This window comes from Musca autumnalis, unplaced genomic scaffold, assembly GCF_047663935.1.
Source record: "Musca autumnalis isolate F117 unplaced genomic scaffold, ASM4766393v1 scaffold_4, whole genome shotgun sequence".
In the NCBI taxonomy this organism is placed as follows: domain Eukaryota; kingdom Metazoa; phylum Arthropoda; class Insecta; order Diptera; family Muscidae; genus Musca; species Musca autumnalis.
In genome coordinates this window covers 216,892,561-216,906,770 of record NW_027411977.1, presented here as the reverse complement: position 1 = coordinate 216,906,770, position 14,210 = coordinate 216,892,561, and the positions used below count along the sequence as shown (strand labels likewise).

General features: G+C 32.1%; 2 protein-coding genes across 21 annotated transcripts in view; both read right to left on the bottom strand.

Annotated features, from left to right (window-relative positions):
• The window catches only part of Cln7 (CLN7/MFS domain-containing 8), a 63,680-nt gene that overhangs the window by 24,634 nt on the left and 24,836 nt on the right, over positions 1-14,210 (bottom strand). The window lies entirely within an intron of this gene.
• LOC141401454 (speckle-type POZ protein-like) lies at positions 1,210-3,919 on the bottom strand. 2 transcript variants are annotated; one of them, XM_073981714.1, is made up of 3 exons: positions 3,904-3,919; positions 1,888-1,976; positions 1,210-1,762 (listed from the first exon to the last, which is right to left on the bottom strand). In XM_073981714.1, the coding sequence occupies exon 3, from the start codon at positions 1,726-1,728 to the stop codon at positions 1,210-1,212; it is 519 nt and encodes a 172-aa protein (XP_073837815.1). In that variant the 5' UTR covers positions 1,729-1,762; positions 1,888-1,976; positions 3,904-3,919. The 2 variants fall into 2 exon arrangements, with proteins under 2 accessions (XP_073837815.1, XP_073837816.1); XM_073981715.1 differs by lacking the exons at positions 1,888-1,976; positions 3,904-3,919 and adding an exon at positions 3,796-3,820.

The window sequence follows — 14,210 nt, the reverse complement described above, 5'->3', positions numbered from 1 at the left end:
TTCATCTGACATGAAATTTTCTGTAGAAAACTTCATCTGACATGAACTTTTCTATAGAAAACTTCATCTGACATGAACTTTTCTATAGAAAACTTCATCTGACATGAACTTTTCTATAGAAAACTTCATCTGACATGAACTTTTCTATAGAAAACTTCATCTGACATGAACTTTTCTATAGAAAACTTCATCTGACATGAACTTTTCTATAGAAAACTTCATCTGACATGAACTTTTCTATAGAAAACTTCATCTGACATGAACTTTTCTATAGAAAACTTCATCTGACATGAACTTTTCTATAGAAAACTTCATCTGACATGAACTTTTCTATAGAAAAATTCATCTGGCATGGACTTTTCTATAGGAAACTTCATCCGACATGAATTTTTCTATAGAAAACTTCATCTGATATTAACTTTTCTAAAGAAAACTTCATCTGACATGAGCTTTTCTATAGAAAACTTCATCTGACATGAACTTTTCTATAGAAAACTTCATCTGACATGAACTTTTCTATAGAAAACTTCATCTGACATGAACTTTTCTATAGGAAACTTCATCTGACATGAACTTTTCTATAGGAAACTTCATCCGACATGAATTTTTCTATAGAAAACTTCATCTGACATGAACTTTTCTGTAGAAAACATCCTCTGACATGAAATTTTCTGTAGAAAACTTCATCTGACATGAACTTTTCTTTAGGAAACTTCATCCGACATGAATTTTTCTATAGAAAACTTCATCTGACATGAACTTTTCTGTAGAAAACATCCTCTGACATGAAATTTTCTGTAGAAAACTTCATCTGACATGAACTTTTCTATAGAAAACTTCAGCTGACATGAAATTTTCTATAGAAAACTTCATCTGACAAAGTTTTCTATAGAAAACTGCATCTGACATAAAGTTTTCTATAGAAAACATCATCTGACATAAACTTTTCTACAGAAAACTTTATCATGAGAAATTTACTATAGAAAAGATTCTTCATAGATTAAATGGAAGACCTTTGTATAGAGCACTGCATTTTTATAAATTGTATTTTATTTTTATTTAGTAGAACTTCCGGTTATAAAAAACTTAAATTTATTAATAATTCATTTAATAACAATTTATAAGAACAGAAATTACATTTATATGTATTTCATAAAATCAAATTAAATTCGTTCGTACATCTATTTGATGATATAAAACTGTAATTGTTTATGAACAAACTGTTTCCAAAATCTCTACACATAATTCCAAATTGGACGCACGTAGTTTCTTCCAACTTTCGGCTTTCATGACTTCTTTCACGTTTCCCTTTATGAATTGAAGAGCACGACTTTTGAGACGTTCGTTTGAATTGAGATCAGCCAATAGAATAATATCAGCAACTGAAGATACATCCATACTTTTGGTTAATATATTTTCACACATTGTTTCCAAGTCCATCAATGCGTATTTATTGGCAGCAGAGAATAGGTCATATGCCATTTCCTTGTGTATTCCCTTACCCGTGTATATGAATGTTAGCATTTCTTTCATTACTTCAGCGTCCATATCATCAATTGTTATGCGATTTGTTTTAGCTTCCACAAAGTCACTGCGAAGCATAGTATCAAAAACTTCGCTACGTCCACTCAGTATAACTTTATGAGCCTTGAACTCACATCCATCTCGTGCAATCAGTGTTATATCGCTGAATTTCTCGTTAGCCAGCATTTGGCCTAAATCAGTCATTATGGGGAGTACCTCCGGATTTTTAAGTTTTGATCTGACATGGATGACAGCATTTGGGTGATCAGAAACATAAAGTCCATTAATCTCAAAAAAGAAAATTTTCGTATTTTTCTAATCGGTTGAAATATATTTGGTTAGGTGATAAGTGGGTATAATTACAATTAGCGTTACTTCGAAACTTGCATTAATGCAGTTTGCCGATAACAGTTTCAAGTAGATCTTGTGAATATTGATGGACCTTTCAACTTCTATTTTCCAAACCGATTTAATACACTCATCTTCCAATGCAATTTCCGGAGATATTGCAAATGTGGGAACAACTGTAGTTTAGTAAAAACTCTCCGATTTTTTTGAAATTTTTTCCAGAGGTAGATATTGTTACACTGATCACGGAAATGTATAATTTTCTTGGGGGACGGACCCGGTTATTGGACCCGAAAGTCCGGGTACAAACCCCGGGTTGGACCCGGCTCTACTGAACCGATTGCTACAAAATGGGTATCATTATAAAGCTTATGGAAATACCTATCCAACAAGTGGTCATATGGTGGGGTTATTTCCGGGTGGTCAGGTGATATAACCCAAAAACTGATTTTTGGACCCGGATTTTTCCATAAAACCCTCAAAAAATCGAAAATGGGTCCATTATGGGAGCCCGCTTAATTTATGTCAGATTATAGCTCGCACTTTAACCTTTCCAAAATGGTGCTATATGTTGTAATACCTTCTCTGGATCCAGAGATATGGCTCTTAGAATAAGCTTTATATATAAGCTTTCCAATGATACCCATTTTGTAGCAATCGGTTCAGTAGAGCCGGGTCCAACCCGGGGTTTGTACCCGGACTTTCGGGTCCAATAACCGGGAAACCGGGTCCGTCCCCCAAGAAAATTATGCATTTCCGTGATCAGCGCAATAACACTGTGCAACATTTTTGAGCCAATCGCGTGCAAACAACTTCTGTCCAGAATTTTATGAAAGTAGAGGACCAATAGGCGAAAACCATATTTGGGTTTTTGTTTTCTTAGATCGGGTTCGGTTTTTATGGCCTCATCTAAAAATGGTTAAAGATCGAATTTTTAAAATAAATCGGGGCTGTATGTCCGAAACCAATACGAATCTTGTTTTGACATCTGCAGCAAACTTGTAGATAAGAGCAAGAAGAAAATATTTGGAGGAATAGTGAACTCGAAAAATTGCATTTATTGCCTCAAATTTTATAATATATCTAAAAATTCTATAATTTGTATATATTTCGCAGCGTATCTCCCAAAATGTTAAATTCATCTTAATGTTACCTTTTGGGAAAATATTCTCTGAAATATAATTCACAACTCTTCAGAACATTATTTTGTTGTAAAATGCCTCTATCGCCTTGTTTATAGCAAATTTTTCAACAACAATTTGGTAAGTATTTCAATAATTCATTGAAATCCCCAACATGAGAATAAAGAGCCTGTGTGAACATTGTTTGAAATAAGTTTTGTAAAAGGTATGTATATTATGAAATACCCCTTAAACAACGTGAAATAACAATTTCAGAGGTTCAGAATGTTCTGAAGAATTGATAGTCACATTATTTGGAAGATTTTTAGAATGGTTACTTGTTTCAACTTCCAACAGTTTAGTTGTTACTGACCATAATTTCAGAAATTATGTAAACTTTTCTATAATTTAACGAGTTTGTTGCGCTAGATGCAGCTTTTCCTAGTTCATCTGTTTGACATATAAGTTCTACTACTTTAGGGCTACAATATTGATGAAGACTGCAAAGCAAAATTCTTATTAGTTTCGGAAATAAAGGTCCGATCACTGGAAAAAAGGCTCAATTTAGGTCGGTTTAGATGAGGCCATAAAATCTAAACCCGATCTAAGAACACAAAACCCAATTAAGGTTTTTGTAGTCTCAATATGTACTTTCAGAAAATTCCCATTAGAAGTTGTTTGCATTTCGAGTGTTGCACAGTGTAATATCTACCTCTGGTAAAAATTTCAAAAAAATCGGAGAGTTTTTACTAAACTAGAGTTAAGCCCAAATGTGTTATTTAGTGGTAAATAAAAGACACACAGGTTTTTATTTATGTATTTGTTCATTTTCGTTTCTTTTATAAAAACGTGTAAAAACTTTTATTTCGAAGGTTAATAAAAAAATGGCTTGAGAAAAGAAAAGTTTTACTTAAATAGAGTCGTTATTCCTCTACACACTGCAACAAGTTGAATGTAATTAGTGCACAACGTATTGTAAGACAGCACAACATTCGTAACGGACATATAAGGTGATTTGTACACACTACAATTTACTTTTGCATTTACGAAATCGAGTGGATTTCAACTGTCAGTGTACATATATGTCAAATTAAATCTCATCTGATATCCTTTGGATTTCATTTGACGTTTAATCAATGAAATTGACAGTTGAAATCGAGTGGTTTTCGTTAATTTTACCCGATGATTACACATACAAGTACCTTGCAGACAGTTTTGTACAAAGCATGGTATAATTACTTAGGTAGATGCCTCAGCCCAGCTGATCGAATCTAAAACGTCAAAAAACTAGGAATTCGCTATAAAAAATCAAAACAAAAAACCATATGATTCGGTAAGTAAGAGATAGCATGAGTTCACTTCACTATACAAACACAAGCGATAAAAAGAGACAACAGGAAACCATGCGGCGAAAATTTTGACAGTTTACATTACAAAAAAAGTTGCTTTGTTGTAGCAATTCGCCGATGTTTCTACCTAAGTAATTGTACCATGGTACAAAGATGTCAATATTATAAGATAGGAAAAGTCCATGGTACAATTAGAAAGGTAGATGCCTCAGCCCAGCTGATCGAATCTAAAACGTCAAAAAGCTATGAATTCGCCATGAAAAATCAAAACAAAAAATCATATGATTCGGTAAGTAAGAGATAGCATGTCTACACTTTATAGGCAAACACAAGCGATAAAAAGAGACAACAAGAGACCATTTGGCGAAAATATTGACAATTTACATTACAAAAAAAGTTGCTTTGTTGTAGCAATTCGCGGATGCATCTACCTTTCTTATTGTACCATGGAAAAGTCAATTGTGAAAAATTAACTGTAGAGGGAGTTAACCTCTGTTGCTTAGAGTTGGGCTATTGAACGACCTAGTTCACTGTCCTAGTTCAAAAACGTATGAGTAACATTATACAAACTAACGTGAGATATTAAGTATACGCAGTTTGTTTCTTACAAACGACCGGTGTCCATTAAACTAGATAGTGAACTAGGTCGTGTAATATAGTTCAATTGGCACAACTCTACTGTTGCTACGATATCATAGCAACATTAGCTGTGTCTGGTTACCCTAAAATTTGTAACAATTTGTACCAATTGTTGCTGGAAGTCGTCTGTTAACACAAAAAACCAGCAAAAGAGAGCGATTCGAGAGAGACATTTTGACAGTTCTTTCACTGAGAGCTTGCAAATTCTTGCTGGACAAATTTCTTCTAGCAAGCACTTGCAAGCTCTTCTTCTTCCTGAAAACAATCAATCAGCTGTTTTTAATTTGTTGTTGATTTATGTTTGTGAAAATTAAAAACAATTTTATTGTGGAAATAGCAAGCCTAATGGTATTGTTTTTTTGGAGAACAAAGTTGCAAGTGAAAAAATACATTTGTTGGTCATTTTCTTTTTTATTAAAAAAAAAATACAATATCTTTGCTTCCTTTGGTTCCTTTATTGACGGACAAATTGTTCTGTTTTGGCAAGTCAGCTGATTACTTGCTGGTTTTTGCTGGGAAAGTGTCTGTTTACTTTTTACAGTTCTCTTGCAAAAGAGAATAAATACTCCTTACTCTCTGAGAAAGTTCTTGCTGGACAATTCTTGCTGGAAAAGTAACCAGACAGACTTATTCTGTTAAACGAAAACTGTTACTCATTGGAATATTGACAAGAAAAACATTAAAACTCAAATTTACGGCGTTGACTTTTGTTTTTTTATTAAATAAAAAATAAGAAATAGTGAAGAAATAAATTTCAGCCACAAAACACGACGTTCATGTTTTCTGCCGCGAGAAATGGGAATCAAAAACTATTGGCATGGTACAATAATTCATAGGTAGGCCAGGTATGAGAATCGCCAAAAAATACAACCCTTGGCTTAAAACGTCAAAATTGTTTTGATGAATGATAACGGATGAGTATACAAAGAAGAAGAAGAACGAAACGTTGAAATGAAAACAAAACAGAGTTGAATTTTTTGATCAATAATAAATATCAACTCTGCATGTCAACACGGTTTTGACAGATTAAGCCATAACAAAAAAAAATGTAATCAGCTGTTAGTTGTGGCCTACCTAAGAATTATTGTACCATGACTATTGGCATTGCTGTTATCAATTCCAGTGAGTTGTGTAGCCATCTGTAACCAAAATGTGTAACTATTAAAGCTGTTCTACACGGTATGTTTTTTACATATTTGTGCATACCAACTGTCACTTTTTACAAACCTGAATTTTGTACACATGGTGTGAACTATACAGAAATTTCAATGCATGAAAGTGTATGTGCATACATATGTATATTTTTCGAATAGAACGCGCTCTATTCTCGTCTGTACAACCAAAGGTAAACAGCTGTTTGGTTTGTACGCGGAATAAATAAAGAAAACAACAGAAAACGAATGAAAAATAAAATTTTGCCGTGCAGAAGGAATCACATATGGGCGAAAAAAGTGACAGTTGTTATGCATGAATATGTAAAAAACATACCGTGTAGAAACCCCATTAGCATATGTTTTTGGAAAATGCATTTGTTCGGGTCTTTATTGCTTTACGTTTTTGGTTTTGTATAGTCCCAGTCCACACTAGCAAGAATTTCAGTAAAAAATTTCATGAAATTAGGCGTTCTTAAATCGTATTCCCTACTGCAGCAATTTTATGATTTTACTCTACTATGGAAGTCATGCTAGAACAAAAACTGGTAACAGCAATACCCTGCTGACTGAACTGGGCTGTAATGCTAGTGTCAAATTCCATATGACATTTTATATATTTATTTCTATGTTCGATGTATATTAGGAATATATATTTTTAAAGAAAAAATATATTCATCAGAAAAAAGCTATTTCCCATAAAGACATCTTCATATTAATGACATTTAACCTCCTCCAAGTCGGAACGACGAGCCGCACACTAAAACACAGCTTATAGAGGCGGTGCAACATTTGTTAATATGTGTGGTATTTTGTTAAGTTTGAAAAAAGCCCTAATTAACATGTGCTTTTTCGATTTCAATAATAAAATATAGAAACAACTTATCCTTTTTCAATGAATTTCCAGCGACCTCAAACATATTTGCAAGAATTCTAGTTTCTGTGAGAAATTATGCATTTCGTGAAATGATACGGAAACATTCAAATTGAAAATTTTCATTAATGCTTTCCAAAATATTCAATCAAATGTAAAAAATTATTAGTTTTTTAAATTCCAATAATTTATAGACATTTCCTTAAGTATAGTACACATTGACAAGCAAAACTGACAGTCATCGAGGCCTATTTCGTGAATATCAAAGCCTAACTGAAAAATGTCTTTTGTAATATCTAAATAATACCGTATATATTGTATTTAAAAGGTTTTCCGCTAAATAAAAGCTGTTATTTGCAGGAAAAAATTTCCTAAAAGTACGTTGGCTGTCATTTTTGATTGATAGTGTGTACTCCCCTTTACTTTGTTTACATTTTCCGGTGACAGTAACATTACAAACAGAAACAAGTTTATATGTGGTTCTTGTTGAGTTGTATTTGTTGTAGTATTTACTTTTCCTTCTTTGTTCTACCATGTATGGAAGTCGATCTAGAGCATAGGTGAAGAAGATGAGCACTCGCCTTTACGATTTCGTACAATTCACCATACAAATGATCTCTTCGTGTTCATCATTGATCTAGAGACGCATAATTTCATGTAAACCTAGCATAACAGAGAGCAACCTTTAGTTTACAAATAACAGGACATTTGAGTTGATATATGGTATGTTCCTTTACTTTTAAAAATAGTAGAAGTAGCAAAAGTTGTGAACTACCTTCATATCTATTGAATGCTTACATCGAGTAATGGATAACTTTTCGAGTACAAAGTGGCAAAACTTGAACGTAAAGGAACACAGCTATTATGATTGTCTAGTAACCAAAACTTGCCTGTGCGACGTATGCGTCCCGACAACTGCAAAAACATGTACATGGATGCAACGTCCATCTCCTCTTTACTTCTATTTCATTTATTGTATTCCTCAACGATAAGAAACAAGAAAACATGATTATCAATATGACGAATATAACTTAATTATGGTCCCATGCAAAAGTAAGATAACCGGCAGTACAATTAAAAGTTTATGGCATACCCCAACATTACATTATAGAGAAACTAACTGGTCACAATTCGTATCAGTAAAAAATATAAGCTAGTTACTGATTAGAAAATAATATAATAGGAATAAATAAGAATAAAGCAACAAAATGTAATCAAAAGAATTGAAAAGTGTGCTAGACGCAATCGAGCACTACTAAGAATGGAGGTCAAATAATTAAAAATTTTCTTATGGGTAGATAAGGAAAAAACGCAATAACGCGGTTGGAAGTCAATTGTTTTTGGGTAAGAGCCTCTAAATATCAAAATGGTTTATGTCAATTTTAAAAGCACCATCAAAATTGCAATGGTATTTTTACCGTTCCTTCTTTTCGAAAGAAGTCATGAAGACAGAAAGTTGGAAGAAACGAAATGAGACATTTTTAAATCTTCTTTCCTATTTTGCTCCCAAAAATGCATAATTGATCTAGTGGGCTCCATCGCTGTAATAGTATGTCCCAGAACATGGAAAATAGTACTACGTTGCCAAATTAAATGAATCGTTCATTTCAGCAATAAAAGTTCATCTTGGATAGCCTTCTTTATAGATAACTTCCATTCTTCTATTCTTCTTTCCTCCGCTAAACATGATCTGGTTTTCCATTAAAAACTACCTCTAATGAGCTGTCATAAAGAGAACCTCTTTATTAGTAAGTATTTCTTTAGAAACGTCACAATATCGCATGTGTAAATATATATGTTAAATGATAAATATTGGACTTTGCTTAAGGCAAAGTGAAACCAAGTTGTCAACAATCTTAAGTTGTTTCTGCTTTTTTACTTCTGCAGATATGGGGCAGTAGTCCATCGTTATTTATATTTATTTTAAATATACATGCAAATGATTGGCAGTTGGTTAGGTGGTGATCATGGTGCAAGAAAAAGGTGATACAATATGTGTGTTCGTAACTCAATATTTATACAAATTGTTACTGGACGTTGTTCGTTTACTCTACAGTACAATGCAAAAGACCTTTGTCGATTACAAGAAGTTACTGGACTTGTTGTTGAGTAAACGAACACATCTAATAATACCAACTGATGTCTTCATTTAAAACAAGTTGTCGGTTATTGGAATTAAATATTACATATTTTCATAAGAAATTGTGTTTCTGAAACAGGGGAGATATAAAAAATATTCTTCTTCATATTTTTCTCCCAAAAATGTCTGTCAATCTCGACTAAAGTATATTGTCATGTGTGCAAGCCACTTTATATCTCTGTTACGAAAGATGTGATGTCTTGCAATACGTCGTGAACTAATTACATGCAAGTTGTTGCATTATGCGGAAGAAATAACGAAAATTTATGTTAAACTTCGGCGATTTCTCTTTTCTCAAGTCATTTTTATTCGTTTTCCAAATACTCCTACACATTTTTAAAAACAAAAATTACCAAACACCTAAATACAAATCTGTCCATATTTTATATACCAGAAGATGTTGTTTCTACAATATCTTCTGAAATTGCATTGGAAGATGGGGGTATTCAATCCGTTTGGAAAATAGAAGTAGAAAAGCTCTTCGATACCCACAGGATCTGCTTGACGCTGTTATCGGCCAACTGCACTGAAGCACGTTTCTAAAGCTGGGTACACATTGTCAGTTTTGAATGACGATTTTTTGCAAATATTCAAAAATTGTCCAACCGTCCAGCAACCACAAAATATTTTATGGTTGCAACCGATTATTTGAGCAAAACTGACAATTAAAACTGATCGTTAACAAACAGTCTACAATACAACAAAAAATATTTCAATGTAAAAAGCGGGGTACACACGATCAGTTTTGACTGTCGATTTTTCGGAAATATCGATAATGTCAAACTGTCCAGCAACCACAAAATATTTTGTTGCTGCATGATGAGTGACAAAAATTAACGGCCACACTGGCAAGAAACCGATTATTTGAGAAAAACTGACTATATATTCAATTGTCTGACCTTAATTCAGATGAATGAAAGATGTAATGAAAACAGACAGTTCCCAGCTAACAATATCCGAATTCGGACCGAAACTCTGCACAAGTATCCGATTCTGATGCTGAATTCGTTCCGAAATCGGAACAAAATTGTTCGAAAAGTTTTGTCGAAAAAAAATCGGAAGGAACATTCGAGTTTCTTTCCGAATTCTGAACGAAATCCTTTAAAAACTCTATTCTCCACAATTTCGGAGAAAACTCTAAAGGAACATTCGAAAATGGCCAGAAAATCAAATGACTTTTGGAAAATCAGAATTTCGAAAAAAAAAAATCATCTCACAAGAAATTTTTTATAGAAAAGTAAATTTCTATAGAAATTTTCTATAGAAAAGTTCATGTCAGATGAAATTTTCTATAGAAAAGTTCATGTCAGACGAAGTTTTCTATAGAAAAGTTCATGTCAGACGAAGTTTTCTATGGAAAAGTTTATGTCAGACGAAGTTTTCTATAGAAAAGTTCATGTCAGATGATGTTTTCTATAGAAAAGTTCATGTCAGATGATGTTTTCTATAGAAAAGTTCATGTCAGATGATGTTTTCTATAGAAAAGTTCATGTCAGATGTAGTTTTCTATAGAAAAGTTCATGTCAGATCAAGTTTTCTATAGAAAAGTTCATGTCAGATGAAGTTTTCTATAGAAAAGTTCATGTCAGATGAAGTTTTCTATAGAAAAGTTCATGTCAGATGAAGTTTTCTATAGAAAAGTTCATGTCAGATGAAGTTTTCTATAGAAAAGTTCATGTCAGATGATGTTTTCTATAGAAAACTTTGTCAGATGCAGTTTTCTATAGAAAATTTCATGTCAGCTGAAGTTTTCTATAGAAAAGTTCATGGCAGATGAGGTTTTCTATAGAAAAGTTCATGTCAGATGAAGTTTTCTATAGAAAAGTTCATGTCAGATGAAGTTTTCTATAGAAAAGTTCATGTCAGATGAAGTTTTCTATAGAAAAGTTCATGTCAGATGAAGTTTTCTATAGAAAAGTTCATGTCAGATGATGTTTTCTATAGAAAAGTTCATGTCAGATGAAGTTTTCTTTAGAAAAGTTCATATCAGATAAAGTTTTCTTTAGAAAAGTTCATGTCAGATGAAATTTTCTATAGAAAAGTCCATGTCAGATGAAATTTTCTATAGAAGAGTTCATATCAGATGAAGTATTCTATAGAAAGATGAAATTTTCTATACAAATGGTCATGTCAGAAGAAATTGTCGATAGAAAATTTCATGTCAGATGAAATCTTCTATAGAAAAGTTCATGTCGGATGAAGTTTTCTATAGAAAAGTTCATGCCAGATGAAGTTTTCTATAGAAAAGTTCATGCCAGATGAAGTTTTCTATAGAAAAGTTCATGCCAGATGAAGTTTTCTATAGAAAAGTTCATGCCAGATGAAGTTTTCTATAGAAAAGTTCATGCCAGATGAAGTTTTCTATAGAAAAGTTCATGCCAGATGAAGTTTTCTATAGAAAAGTTCATGTCAGATGAAGTTTTCTATAGAAAAGTTCATGCCAGATGAAGTTTTCTATAGAAAAGTTCATGCCAGATGAAGTTTTCTATAGAAAAGTTCATGCCAGATGAAGTTTTCTATAGAAAAGTTCATGCCAGATGAAGTTTTCTATAGAAAAGTTCATGCCAGATGAAGTTTTCTATAGAAAAGATCATGTCAGATGAAGTTTTCTATAGAAAAGATCATGCCAGATGAAGTTTTCTATAGAAAAGTTCATGTCAGATGAAGTTTTCTATAGAAAAGTTCATGTCAGATGAAGTTTTCTATAGAAAAGTTCATGTCAGATGAAGTTTTCTATAGAAAAGTTCATGTCAGATGAAGTTTTCTATAGAAAAGTTCATGTCAGATGAAGTTTTCTATAGAAAAGTTCATGTCAGATGAAGTTTTCTATAGAAAAGTTCATGTCAGATGAAGTTTTCTATAGAAAAGTTCATGTCAGATGAAGTTTTCTATAGAAAAGTTCATGTCAGATGAAGTTTTCTATAGAAAAGTTCATGTCAGATGAAGTTTTCTATAGAAAAGTTTTTTTTTTTCTATAGAAAACTTCATCTGACATGAACTTTTCTATAGAAAACTTCATCTGACATGAACTTTTCTATAGAAAACTTCATCTGACATGAACTTTTCTATAGAAAACTTCATCTGACATGAACTTTTCTATAGAAAACTTCATCTGACATGAACTTTTCTATAGAAAACTTCATCTGACATGAACTTTTCTATAGAAAACTTCATCTGAGATGAACTCTTCTATAGAAAACTTCATCGGACATGAACTTTTCTATGGAAAACTCCATCGGACATGAACTTTTCTATAAAAACTTTTCTATAAACTTCATTTGACATGAACTTTGTTAAAGAAAACTTTACCTGATATGAACTTTTCTATAGAAAACTTCATCTGACATGAACTTTTCTATAGAAAACTTTGTCTAAAATGAACTTTTCTATAGAAAACTTCATCTGACATGAACTTTTTATAGAAAACTTCATCTGACATGAACTTTTCTATAGAAAACTTCATCTGACATGAACTTTTCTATAGAAAACTTCATCCGACATGAACTTTTCTATAGAAAACTTCATCTGACATGAACTTTTCTAAAGAAAACTTTATCTGATATGAACTTTTCGAAAGAAAACTTCATCTGACATGAACTTTTCTATAGAAAACATCATCTGACATGAACTTTTCTATAGAAAACTTCATTTGACATGAACTTTTCTATAGAAAACTTCATCTGACATGAACTTTTCTATAGAAAACTTCATCTGACATGAACTTTTCCATAGAAAACTTCATCTGACATGAACTTTTCCATAGAAAACTTCATCTGACATGAACTTTTCCATAGAAAACTTCATCTGACATGAACTTTTCTATAGAAAACTTCATCTGACATGAACTTTTCTATAGAAAACTTCATCTGACATGAACTTTTCTATAGAAAACTTCATCTGACATGAACTTTTCTATAGAAAACGTCATCTGACATGAACTTTTCTATAGAAAACTTCATCTGACATGAACTTTTCTATAGAAAACTTCATCTGGCATGATCTTTTCTATAGAAAACTTCATCTGACATGAACTTTTCTATAGAAAACTTCATCTGGCATGAACTTTTCTATAGAAAACTTCATCTGGCATGAACTTTTCTATAGAAAACTTCATCTGGCATGAACTTTTCTATAGAAAACTTCATCTGGCATGAACTTTTCTATAGAAAACTTCATCTGACATGAACTTTTCTATAGAAAACTTCATCTGGCATGAACTTTTCTATAGAAAACTTCATCTGGCATGAACTTTTCTATAGAAAACTTCATCTGGCATGAACTTTTCTATAGAAAACTTCATCTGGCATGAACTTTTCTATAGAAAACTTCATCTGGCATGAACTTTTCTATAGAAAACTTCATCCGACATGAACTTTTCTATAGAAGATTTCATCTGACATGAAATTTTCTATCGACAATTTCATCTGACATGAATTTTTCTATAGAAAATTTCTTCTGACATGACCATTTGTATAGAAAATTTCATCTTTCTATAGAATACTTCATCTGATATGAACTCTTCTATAGAAAATTTCATCTGACATGGACTTTTCTATAGAAAATTTCATCTGACATGAACTTTTCTAAAGAAAACTTTATCTGATATGAACTTTTCTAAAGAAAACTTCATCTGACATGAACTTTTCTATAGAAAACATCATCTGACATGAACTTTTCTATAGAAAACTTCATCTGACATGAACTTTTCTATAGAAAACTTCATCTGACATGAACTTTTCAATAGAAAGCTTCATCTGACATGAACTTTTCTATAGAAAACTTCATCTGACATGAACTTTTCTATAGAAAACTTCATCTGACATGAACTTTTCTATAGAAAACTTCATCTGACATGAACTTTTCTATAGAAAACTTCATCTGACATGAACTTTTCTATAGAAAACTTCATCTGACATGAACTTTTCTATAGAAAACTTCATCTGACATGAACTTTTCTATAGAAAACCTCATCTGCCATGAACTTTTCTATAGAAAACTTCAGCTGACATGAAATTTTCTATAGAAAACTGCATCTGACAAAGTTTTCTATAGAAAACATCATCT

Excerpts from the sequence above, each read along its gene's own strand:
- LOC141401454 (XM_073981714.1), bottom strand. The coding sequence starts at position 1,728 with ATGACTGATTTAGGCCAAATGCTGGCTAACGAGAAATTCAGCGATATA.